The following is an 11,860-nucleotide window of genomic DNA, read 5'->3' on the forward strand; positions in this document are numbered from 1 at the left end:
TAAACCTTCATCATCACCATAACCTGGGTCTCAGCGTCTCTCCTCACCACCAACAACCTCACACCTTATGACAGAAGGATCCGACCACAAACGACGGTGAGGAACCAGCATGGACGCCTGGACAAATCCCTGGTGGGGAACACGGCTGGTGCTGTGCCCACCAGGGGTCGGACCCCGCCGACATTGCCGCCCTGTGCCGCCGGAGGTCCCGGCCCCTGGGCGCCGACGTCACCACCGCCCTGTGCCGCGGCCCCTGGGCGCCAACGTCACCATCGCCCTGTGCCGCTCTCCAGAGTCTGCTCCGTCAGAGCCTTCAGCCGGCCGTCCTGCCGTCCTGCCGGCTCTCTAAAGCCTACTGCCGGCCGGCCCCTCTGCTGGCCATCCAGGGCCTCCAGCCGGCAGCCTCCTGCTGCGCCGGCGGAAGCCGCCGCACCCATCTCGTCTCTGCTTCCTGCGCCGGCGGCGTAGACCGCCGGACCCGCCTCCGGGACTCCGCTTCCTGCGCCGGCGACGCCCGCCGGACCCGCCTCCGGGACTCCGCTTCCTGCGCCGGCGACGCCCGCCGGACCCGCCTGCAGGACTCCACCTCCGCCGGACCCGCCTGCAGGACTCCAGCTCCGCCTCAGACGTCGCCGTCCACCGGATCTCCCATGGGAGCTCCACCTCCTGTGCCATGGTCGGTCCCCGGACTGTTTCCTGTGTTTGAGTTCCTGTTTGGATTTAGTTTTGTTTCCTGGACTCTAGCCCTCCTGCCGTCACCCCTCCGCCCACCCTGTTGGGTTGTTTTTGTTTAGGACTGTTTTCTAGACTCTTGCCCTCCTGCCGCCACCCCTCCGCCCACCCTGTTGGGTCGTTTTTGTTTTTTGTTGGACTTTCCTGTTGGGTGTCTGGTAGCCGCCCCTTGAGGAGGGGGTACTGTCATGATCCGTGTTTCTGTGTGTTTTTTTTTCTGTGTAGTCCTGTTCACTGTGAGTCTGTTACCTGGTTCCTCGTGCTGTCAGTTGTTCCTCCCTGCTGTCCCCCGTTGTTCCGTTTTTGGATTATTTATTATTAAAATCATCACTTTTCACCTACCTCCTGGGTCCGCGCGTCCTCATCCTCACCACCAACCACCATTCATGACACTTTTACTTTTAATACTTACGTATTTTTAAAAGCCAGTACTTTTTAACTTTTACTTAAGTACAAATGTTAATGTGGTAGTTTTACTTTTACTTGAGTACATTTTTATCTGTGTATTTGTACTTTTACTTAAGGAAATTTTTTGAGTACTTTCTCCACCACTTGTATTGTATTATGAACCTAGTCCATAGTCTTATTGTATGGACTAGGTCATCAAATCACTACGTTGCCTGTCGGAATTTTTAATGTCCAGCAGGTGTCAGTATTCAGTGACACAGTATCGAGACAGAATCGACACAGCTTTGCTATGGGTCGAAACGATACACGACATCTACCCATCACTAAGTTTGGTTATCTGGTTTCTTGGTTTATATTTACATTTAAGCTGCAACATTGCAGTGAAATGAGCTTTGTAATCATAAGAAAGTTGTCCCTTGATTGCTAAATTTAAACTTTTCCATCAAGTGGACCAGTAACAGACTGGAAATCAGTTCAGCAGTGTGACTCTAACTTGGGAAATTCAAGGAAATCTCAGAGGTAGATGGAGTCAAATGGCTGAATTTCATCGCACAAACATTCACAAAACTGTAACAACTTTCATAGCGACATTGTAGGGATTATAAAAGATTATACAATGGCATTAAGCCCAAAATATAAAAACAATAATCAATAGACTGCATTTAATTCACACAAGATAAATTAGCAGTTAGCTGGTTACAGTTATTCTGATTGATTTATAATCGAGGTCAATATTTTTCTGTTAATTGCCTTCACCACCACTTCAAAGCATCATGGTGACGCTTCCGGAACACCTCCAACACCGAGATTGTAATAATCCAGCTCCGTGTCATTCTGTTGGGCTCTCTGCTTCCCCCTGGTGGTCTGTAGGAAAATAGCAGCACAGCCAATTTACAGCATCATGCCAGGCTGAGCGTTTCAGCTCAGTCAGAAACAAACTGTAACGCTACCTTATGGGTGTAGAAAATCAGCGAGCTGAAGATCAGCAGAGTCAGCAGCAGGACCACCAGTCTGATGATAAAAACTGTTGGATCTGACAAGACACACAGTCACAATAGTCAAGTCATGTCAGATTATGATCACGGTGATAAAGTTTCCCTCAGCTCATGTTCTTTTTATACTGGTTGGCCTGGAAATGCTTATTTATTTATCCATTTGAACTTAAGGAACATTATTATTCAAGAGTGAAACTGAAAATATTATTAAACGAATGACTTATCAATTCAGAAATCACATTTATGACAATGCAGAAATGGAAATCAATGCTGAATATTTCTCAAGAATGCTTATTCAGTTCCTAAATAAAGCAACTTGTGGATTTCAGCAGATATTTTGTACTTGGAGGACACACAAAATGTAAAAAACCATTGTGAAAAACAGTCGTAAGAGTCAAAAATGTCAGTTTAGATTGATTGTTATTGTGTATCCCTTTTGTATATCTAGATATTTTCTTAACGATAAAATTCTCTTTTAGTATGTTTTTGTAGAAAAGCGCTGCCTAGTGGAAGTACTTGAAGATTTATGAAACCTGCTGTGTCATAGTAGATCAGAAAGTAAATTGGATGTGACGTGTTTAGCTTTGCTCTACACCTGCGTTTCTCAACCCTGGTCCTCACCTCCCCCCTGCTCTGTATGTTTTAGATGTGCCTCTATTCCAGACCTGCTGATTCAAATGATTGCATGACCATCAAGTACTGCAGAAGCCTGTTAATCACCCAGAGATACAATTCAGGTGTGTGGCAGAAGGGAAATACCTAAAACATGCAGGACAGGGGGGGCGGTGAGGACCAGGGTTGAGAAACACTGCCCTACTCAGTTCTTTTGACCGGTACGTGTGAAATGCTGTGCAAGATTGAAGAATTGTTTTTGATATCTGCTCAAAGAAGTAAAGTTCATCGTTCATCAGACTTTGTGTGGATTTTGTAAGTGTTTCTTCAATTCATGAAGAGATCCACAACAGCATATGGTGGAACAGAAACATGTCAGCTAAAACCCAAACTAACGAATGTCAACAAAAGAAAACAAACTTGTCCAACAATATTGTGGCTTTATGGAAGTGCAATAACATTAGCACAAACATTAGCATTCCACTACCCCCACTGCATAAAAAGTAAAACATGGTAATGCATTCCACTGCATTAGTATTTTCCCTAAAAAAGCTTTTAGCTATTTTTCTTATTTGTTAGCCATGTACATTAAAACGAATAAGCAGTCACTACAACAGTGTTCTTCCTCTGTAAATCTTATGCTCACAAACAACCCCCTATTGGGAACTCATCTCTCAGCTATACGTTTGTCACTTGAAGTCAAGTTTTCAACTGTACCATAATTCTCATTTTTTTCCCCCCAGTGAAGTCAAAGTTGCAGAAAATAATCCAACCTCTTCAAATGTTTCACAAAGTTTATGCTCTGCTCCTGCTTAAAGGACCTGTTAGCTTAAGCACATGTCTAAAATGTTGTACTAAAAAAGTCCTCCTAAAACTTGACTGATCAGATTCTAAACTGTCGGTAATGTTCTCTTTTTATGAACATGTTCACAAAAATAAAATTAATTTAAATGCTGTACACATTGATTACATCCCAATATCAATATCCTTATCTAAATTAATTTTAAAACTACACGTTTTCCAGTTATTAGTGCCGAGAACACTTTTTAAAAAACAGAATAAAATGATCTTTTGTCTTTTTCAAGGTTCACCGTCCACTCGGTTTGAGGGTTCAAAGATTATGTGAAAACTTCGGATACATGGAGAAAAAGGCAGATTAGTTTACATGTAAATATTTGGTTTATATCCATACTCAGATTTTCACATATCTGAATAACACAAATATGTCCTACACACTGGCAAACTTGAATTTCTCTTTCCCTTCATTTTGGAATGTTGCGAAGTTTAATTTGCAATCTATTTTTCTGTGTTTACAGAAATATTCCTTACATTATTTAATAAATATATCTATAAAATATATTTTCTGTAACAGTGATTCCAAACACATCATCATCCCTTCATAGCAGTGCGTTTTAGTTTTGGAGAAAATTGGCTCCAGAGGCTGTTTTTGTGTCTTATTTTTCTAATGACAGATTTGCCTTTAAAATCAGTTGAAATTCAGATTAGGATATTTATTTATTATTACCTGTCTTTTATGACTTAAAAAAACAGAATATTTTTAAATATACTCACCGTAACTAGGAAGTTGTTTCAGCTCAGTAGCGGCATGACAGATGCTGGTAGAGATATTGGAGGCAGCATCATGGAGGGATTGGAAAGTCGAAACATGGTAAAGATGACTTTTGATGTCTTCAGAAGCGATGGTCCTCAGTTCATCAAGGGTCCTTGACTTGCTAAAAGCATCGCCCACACCTGAAACGAACATGTACTACTACAGCAGTGATCTAAGGAGGAAAACTTGCTCTACAATTAAACTGTATCATCCACACAGAAAAGGAACGTTACCAATAACAAAGACCTCAACCCCAGTGTCTTTCAGATTCTTTGCTGGGATTCCTACTTTGTCCTGAGCTTCTCCATCAGTGATCAGAACAACAATTTTTTTTGAGTCTGGACGCATTCCCACCCCGGGTTTAAAGCTGTGGTTACGGATGTAATCCAGAGCTTGTCCTGCATGTTGTGAAGAAGAAAGAGACGTCTTAGGAATGGGTTTTAAATGCCTGCAAAAATATAATAATAATAAAAAAATTATATCACATTTTAAATCTGATGGTATTTTTTCTGATGGTGTGTCTCTGTGTTGCCCTGCGACAGACTGGCCACCTGTCCATGGTGACCCCGCCTCTTGCCCGGAAAGTTAGCTGGAGATAGGCACCAGCAACCCTCCCGACTCCACTAAGGGACAAGGGTATACAGAAAATGGATGGATGGTATTTTTTCTGTTTCATCTACAGAATGCCCAGTTAAGATTATGGGTAAGAATATGATCCCAGGGAAAAGTCCAAAACTTTTGTATTTAAACAACTCTTATGTTGACAGCTTCTCACAGAAAGTATCTATGGTGTAGAGACATAAAAATGTGTCTCTAGTTCTGGTCCAATAATGTTTGGTGTGTCTTTTGTGTTTTTTGTAAGAATTTATTTGTTACTGAAATTTGTATCTTTGCTTCAGTCTGCCAATGAAAAGAGTGATGCTGTGGTCTACTCCTGCTGCCCAAAAGAGAAATCTCCATGGTAACCTGTGGCTCTGCTGGTTTCTATATTAAGCAACATCTTCTTCTGTCTAATATTGCTCCAGCTGAACTAACAGACAAAGCTGACCCAGGTTATATTCTGAGGGAGAAGTTGCTCTAGAACCCAGGGTTTCCCCCATGGAAGAGCTACTAAAGCCACATTGGCAGCATTAACTTAAATCTCCAGTTTGTAGCGCATTTAACTCATCATGCAGGGCTGGTCCAAGGCTGTATGAGGCCTGGAGCAGAATTTGACTTAGGGGCCCCTCATGCTGCTAAAAACATCAGCACCTCTAACAGCTTCTGTGTTAGATGTAGTGAAATCTTGGAGAGGGGGAGTAGTTTTATTGGCCAACCTAAAAAGCAAGTTTACTCATTTGTGAACACACAGAGCTCAAACTCAAAGATTAAACTGAGAGCGTCAGATTGTTGCCATGGTAACAAAACAATTTAACTATGAATATTGTTTTTTCAACCTCTACAAAGTAAACTTGCCAGCTCCTTAAAATATGACATTTAAGTGTTAAATTTATTTAAAATATTTTTAATTTATGTATGTTGAAGGCATAAAATCAAATTTAGCAGCATTGATCATCTCAAAGGCTACATTTATATATCTGTAATCTGTGTTAAAATATTAGCATTTATGGGGCCCCTGAAGACCTGGGGGGCCTTATGAAGCCTATGACTTAATTTGGCTTAAACAGAAGTGCAAATAATCAATATTAATTTTAATTGTATTTTTTGATTTGTTGTTTTTAAGAGTAGTTGTGGGTTTAAATATTGTTAAATAGAGTTTTTTTAGCGATGTCTTCCCATAAGATATAATTACCCAGTAATATATTTCCTTTTACCCTTCAAAATGTGAAAAGTTCTAGTTTTGAGTTGTGAACCATTCAGATCCTGAAGTCCCAGAGCTCCTCATGGTGAGACCCTGCTGTGGACACAATAACATACTGACCTGTTCCTGTGCCTCCACCTACTTGTCGTATCTGGTCAATGGCCTGCAGCAGGGACTGTTTGTTGTTGTGGCTGTTCAGGTGCCACTCAGCTTTAGGGCTGCTACTGAACTGAGTCAAACCTACAGAAAACACACATGAACCGATCAAATCAAACCAAACAGGAACTTAGAGCAAGAATATGTTTTGACAATAATACATACTTGCATATTGTGTACACTAAGATGGCTCATTAAAAGACCTTTGTTTAAATGAAAATGAAGTAATACCTATTTGGACTTTGTTGGGACTGATGGGGAAGTTTTGAACCATCTCAGATAAAAATGATTTCATCCTTCCAAAGTCATCCTGGCTAATGCTCCCAGAGCCATCCACTAGCATCACAATGTCAGCTTTGGCCATTTCACACTGAGATCCTGAAAGAAGAAAACAGTTACAAATTTATGTGAAAAATAATGTTAAATACATCAATGCTAAAGCACAGCTTTATCTGTCTTTTTTATCATTTCCATCTGTTCCCTGTCAGCAATGTTAGGAAAACACAACTTTTCTTAACATTTTTTTCCCCCCCACATCATCATGGCATCTCTACCGCTCTCTGTGAGCTTTAATATCTCAGCTGCTAAAAAAAAGCAGTATTAAATGTGGGCGAAAAGAGTATGGAAAATCTATTTTACTGACAAAGAATAAAGTACAAGCTGTCATTTGCAACCTCAAAGACAGACAGTTTGATATAAAGTGAGCAGCTCTAGAACATCCTGCACATCAACAAAGTGTTTGTTTTGAACATCACATGGCCAGCATAGAGTCAGAAGAACAACAGAGTCCTGTGTTGGCATGTGAAGAGTTAATACATTTCATGGGCTTCATTAGGAAGGCAATTATTTATCTAGCCATCTCACAAATACAGGCAAAGCAAATCAACTCTGGTATGAAAAAAAATATAGTGCATTACATACATAAAGTGATACAGTGTAAAAAAATACAGTTTTTTTTACATTGTATTTTTTACACGTTATCTTATAAGGTATACGTATTCTAAGATTAATACCGTATACCTTAAAAATATGTTTTTTTAAACATCGTATTTCTAAGGTAAAATTCTGGCAACCACACCTGCCGGTATTTTACCTCAAATAAGAGACTTTTTTTTTTACAGTGTAGATTATGTAATATGACTTTATTGACTTTTGTTGTGTCAGCTGAAATTAATCCCTTTACCTGTGTAGCTGTAGATTTCACCACCTTGCAGCCCTGAAATCCAGGAAATAAATGTCAGCAGGTTTTAGAAAGGCTCTATTACTATCAACTGTTCTTCTGCAACATATAATAATACATAAACACACTGCTAAAATTGAGTGTCATACTTTGCACAAGACCTGAACCTCTGTAGTAGAAACTTAAAGAGAAAGCAATGGTGATTTCTACAAGTACTGTTAAAAACACCACATTTTTTAAAGTTTCAAAAAGTTAATATACATTTTTGTTGCTCAGACAAATGTTTGTTCCTCCCTTTAGTCTCCAGTGAAAAAGTCAAGAAATTTGTCACTGTCAGCCTTCAGCTGAACGCCAACAGATGCAGGAAGAGGAGCGGGAATTTGAAGAGTTCAAAGATTGTTTACAGGGAACAGGAACATGGCTTAGTGGCAGACAAGTATTTCTTACCTTGGCCAAGCCATGCTGAGGGTTTGAATCTTACCTGAGCTCAGCAGCAGCAGCACCAGCAGCTGATTCATGTTCAGGAGAGAAAAGTGTGTTTGTAGGTCCATTAGTCTTATCTTCTCTCCTCTTTTGGTCGTGTTATTTCCTTTTCCTGTTGTTTTCCTCTGTTGTAAGCTCAACTATATTTTTGGTGGTGCCCACAAAGTGATGATTCATGAACACTAAATTGTCCCCGCAACAGCACAGCCTAAAACGTTCCAGGCTATTTTGCACAACGGAGCCACAAGTAGTGACGAACGTCGACGAAGCAGTGGCGTAAAAACACGTGTTTGCACACTGGACTTTATTTGGCAACAGAGATATGTCAGAATCTACCACACTTTTCAGAGAAATGCAAGAATGAGGAACATATTTGGAGTTTCTTGTTATTTTACTGAAGCCTATTTCTCGCTCTGAGGAGCAGAATATCATGAAACCATGATTGCTCTGCTGAAATCTGGACAGCTTCATTCACTCTCCGGTGTGGCAGCGAGTGGGATAATAATTGCAGCATCCCGCCAAGGGAATTTTCTCATGAAGACAACTATAAGAAGGCCCAACAAAACACTTGATTATGAATCAGTTTCCTGTAGCAAATGTTTCTTCTTAGGCTTCAGAATAAATCAAGATGTTTCCCTCTGTCTGAATGTGCATTACAAGCAGCATCATTTGTGCCTGAGGTGTTTTAAAGGTCAGAGCTTTATAACATTAAAGCTCTGATTAATGTTATATGTAAAGCTGTCTGTCCAGCTTCCCTCAGCATCACTCTAAAGTTTATTGAATGGTTTCTGATCAGAATTCATTTCATGATGTTGGTCCTCTTCTTTAACCCATGGGGCCTCTCATATCTTCTTCTTTAACCAAGTTCTTTCTGCATCAAGACCAATTCATCAACTTCTTACTTGTTATTTGTGGACTTCCTCTTTGCCTTCCACTTCATTTCTTGGTATCGATGGTGTCACCACACCTACTTGTGTTTTAAATGAAGCTCTTAAATTATTGCACAACAGATGTGTATGTTCAACCAGTTGGTTGAAGGTGTTCTTTGGAAATGTCAAAACACTGTCACATGTTCCATGTGTCGAAAGCAGAAGTTAGTGGTTTGCAAGGTGTGTGTTGTTGATTTTGAAATTACCTTTTTTTACTGGGTTAACTGTTGATTTTTTGATAGGTTTATTTTTTAGTAGAACTGAATGAGGAATCAAGGTCTCAATGAATCAAATCACCTGATTCCTATTTGACCTGGAGAACTCAAGATTTTCTGATTGATGAACATTTAGAGTTGGGCTCAGATCTGTCTCCATGGAGAGGGATTCTCTGCAGAATCTCAGAATGAAAACCCAGCCAAAAAAGATTATTGTATTATTTTTTTTATTTCCAAAGCAATTTGGATTGATCTTGAAAATTAAGGTAGAGGTTCTTGTAGAAGGTACTGCTAGTTCTAGTTTAATTCAACTCATTCTTCCTTGGGTTCTTTTATGCCAAAACACATGATGTGATTTTTCTTTGCTGGCATAGATAGAGGCTGTGTCTTGTTTTGAGGATTTACACGTTAAATTTGGTTTGTAATTACATAAAAAATGCAATTCAACAACAAAATAAACTTTATCAGAAACAAAACAAGAGGCTTAATATTAAAGTGGCTCAAATAAAATGTTTCAATTAAGCTTCAATGTTGTTTTACCTGACAGACAAAGTTCAAAACAGACTTAACATCCAAAAAGACACTGTTTTTAATCTTTATATATGACCTGATGCAAATTGTAGAGCTAAGTTGAGGCCATGACGTTTGTTGAAAATAAAAAAAAATTGGAAGTGAAGAAAGAAAAAAAAGATTTGAAACTGAAAAGGATGTGAAACTAAAAAAAAGTTCAAAACTACTTTTTCAGATCAAGTTTAATTTTTTTCCAGTTTCATTTTTTTTTTCAGTTTCAATTTTCGATTTCTTTTGAGCAATCTATGACCCCAACATAGCTCCATACTCATCATCATTCTGACTGAATGTTCTTATCACATAACACAAAAGCAAACTCACAGCTACACTGCTAATCATAAAGTCTTTGGATAATCTGAGATTTACATAAATCTAAATAGTCTGAAACCATATTATAAGGATTATATTAAAAGTCATTAATAAGAAAATGAAAGACAATAATCTGGAAAAACAGAACCAATAAAGAAAAAAAGACATTGAACATCAAAGTAACAGCAGGAATGTTTCAGCAGGTCTAAGCAGTTGATTCCTCCAGTACACATTTTCCACCACATGGTGTCGCTACAGAGCTGCCTCCTCCTGTTCTTCCATCACCTCTCTCACTTCATCTCCTCCAACATCTAAGTTCTTCTGTGCGACAGTCTGCTGCCCCCTGGTGGTCTGTAGGAAGATACAAGCACACATCCAGCTGAGTTCGAGCATCATCCCAATCTGAAAGCTTCAGCTGAATCAGAAACAAACCTCTACGCTACCTTATGGCTGCAGTAAATCACAGAGATGAAGATCAGCAGACTCAGCAGCAGGACCACCAGTCTGATGATGAAAACTGTTGGATCTGATGAGACACTCAGTCACTGCATGAGCACAAGGAACAAACCCAGCTGCCTTCAGCTCTCCGTCAGCTTACCTGAGACTCTCAGAGTCAGCACACGGCTCTGGGAGGAGAAGTTATGAGAGAAAACATGGACGTCATAAACACAGCTGTAGATTCCTCTGTGGGCGGGCTCTGCAGCAGGAAACAGGAAGTGTGCAGAGTGATTGCTGGCTGGCTGGGTGTAGCTGTGTGTTGTGTTGGAAGAGTTGAAGGAGAGCTGGAAGGAGCCTCCTGGATACTGTGGCTGGATGGAGCAGCTGATGGTGAAGCTGGAGCCCTGAAACACTCCTGCTGAGCTCGACTGCAGGACGCCTGTGACCCCGTCACTGGAGGACACCGAAATGATTGGCTGAACCAGCAGGTCTGAAAGGAGACAAATGATTGGCTCGTCAGTTTTATCTGTGGTTTCAGCCCAGTTAAATGCTGCATCACATTTGAATCTGAGGAAGGAATGTAAATCTGGAAACAACCAGCATCATAGAATTAGAAGATCATGTCAACTATAAGTACTTTGATACTAAAAGCAGCTTTGTTGGATTCTACCTGTGCACACAAGCTCCAGAATAGTACCAGACTGAGATGATGAAGACAATAATGATGGTGATGCACACTGCCTTAGTGGATATCCAGATTTCAAACAGCTGAGCTGAATTTCCCAAACTTGTCTAACTGAAGAGTTATTCCTGGTTCCCATGGAAACGACTGAACCACAGTCCAACTCTCTGCAGGCTGCAGCTGCTTCCTGCATGGTCCAACCTGAGGCGCTCACTGGTCTCCATGTTCTGAGCTTCAGCTCCAGTGTTCCTTCACAGTGACTGGCTCCTCCCACCAACCTGATGGGTTCTGAACACAAATCAGTCATCAGTAACTGATAGTTACAGTTTGATTAGAACAGACATAACTCCGCCCCTTTTCTACCTGAGCAGGTTAGTCTGACGGCTTTGTTAGGTGAGCAGGTGTTTCTAACAGAGCCTGATCTTCTACAGTCCAGGAGGGAGGATTCAGTTCCTCCACACTGGAACTCTGCTGTCCATGTTGGAGCTTCCACTTCTCCATAGAGCGCCCCCTGCAGGACTGAAGGAGGTCCACAGCCAATCTCCCTGCAGACCACCTCTGCATCCTGCTGGTCAAGGACAGCTTCACAGACTGTAGACCAGATCTGGTTGAACTGGGAGGTTTTCACCTCCAGTCCGCCTGAACACAGACTGGTACCATTCACCAACCTGACAGAGTCTGAACAGAGGAGAGGTGGGAGAAATTAATCCTTAATATTAGTGTAATGCTCTGATATTC

The 11,860-nt window shown here is 40.7% G+C and overlaps 2 protein-coding genes across 3 annotated transcripts; both read right to left on the bottom strand.

The window, feature by feature from the left end:
* Positions 1–1,291: 1,291 nt before the first annotated feature.
* LOC106938121 (collagen alpha-1(XII) chain-like) lies at positions 1,292–8,436 on the bottom strand. The gene is made up of 8 exons (XM_015019971.1): positions 7,978–8,436; positions 7,500–7,532; positions 6,548–6,694; positions 6,281–6,400; positions 4,593–4,757; positions 4,320–4,499; positions 2,091–2,173; positions 1,292–2,004 (listed from the first exon to the last, which is right to left on the bottom strand). The coding sequence occupies exons 1-8, from the start codon at positions 8,045–8,047 to the stop codon at positions 1,912–1,914; spliced, it is 891 nt and encodes a 296-aa protein (XP_014875457.1). The 5' UTR covers positions 8,048–8,436; the 3' UTR covers positions 1,292–1,911.
* Positions 8,437–9,857: 1,421 nt separating this feature from the next.
* LOC106938122 (uncharacterized) lies at positions 9,858–11,828 on the bottom strand. Of its 2 annotated transcripts, none has more exons than XM_015019972.1 (5): positions 11,486–11,826; positions 11,111–11,410; positions 10,601–10,930; positions 10,446–10,528; positions 9,858–10,353 (listed from the first exon to the last, which is right to left on the bottom strand). In XM_015019972.1, the coding sequence occupies exons 2-5, from the start codon at positions 11,313–11,315 to the stop codon at positions 10,255–10,257; spliced, it is 717 nt and encodes a 238-aa protein (XP_014875458.1). In that variant the 5' UTR covers positions 11,316–11,410; positions 11,486–11,826; the 3' UTR covers positions 9,858–10,254. The 2 variants fall into 2 exon arrangements, with proteins under 2 accessions (XP_014875458.1, XP_014875459.1); XM_015019973.1 differs by having other exon boundaries at positions 10,270–10,353; positions 10,435–10,528; positions 11,486–11,828.
* Between the last annotated feature and the right edge of the window lie 32 nt (positions 11,829–11,860).

Source organism: Poecilia latipinna, unplaced genomic scaffold (assembly GCF_001443285.1).
Source record: "Poecilia latipinna isolate Pla-1442-1.1 unplaced genomic scaffold, P_latipinna-1.0 Scaffold2515, whole genome shotgun sequence".
Lineage (NCBI taxonomy): Eukaryota > Metazoa > Chordata > Actinopteri > Cyprinodontiformes > Poeciliidae > Poecilia > Poecilia latipinna.

Bases quoted from the DNA above. Each gene is read 5' to 3' on its own strand.
- LOC106938122 (XM_015019972.1), bottom strand. From the start codon at position 11,315: ATGCAGGAAGCAGCTGCAGCCTGCAGAGAGTTGGACTGTGGTTCAGTC. The intron at 10,931-11,110 runs GTAGAATCCAAC...GTCTCCTTTCAG, and splicing joins TCTGGAGCTTGTGTGCACAG to ACCTGCTGGTTCAGCCAATC. The intron at 10,354-10,445 runs GTAGCGTAGAGG...ATCTTCCTACAG, and splicing joins TGATTTACTGCAGCCATAAG to ACCACCAGGGGGCAGCAGAC.
- LOC106938121 (XM_015019971.1), bottom strand. From the start codon at position 8,047: ATGGACCTACAAACACACTTTTCTCTCCTGAACATGAATCAGCTGCTG. The intron at 6,695-7,499 runs GTAAAGGGATTA...TTCTTCTTTCAG, and splicing joins TGAAATCTACAGCTACACAG to GATCTCAGTGTGAAATGGCC. The intron at 4,758-6,280 runs GTCAGTATGTTA...CACAACATGCAG, and splicing joins AGGTGGAGGCACAGGAACAG to GACAAGCTCTGGATTACATC.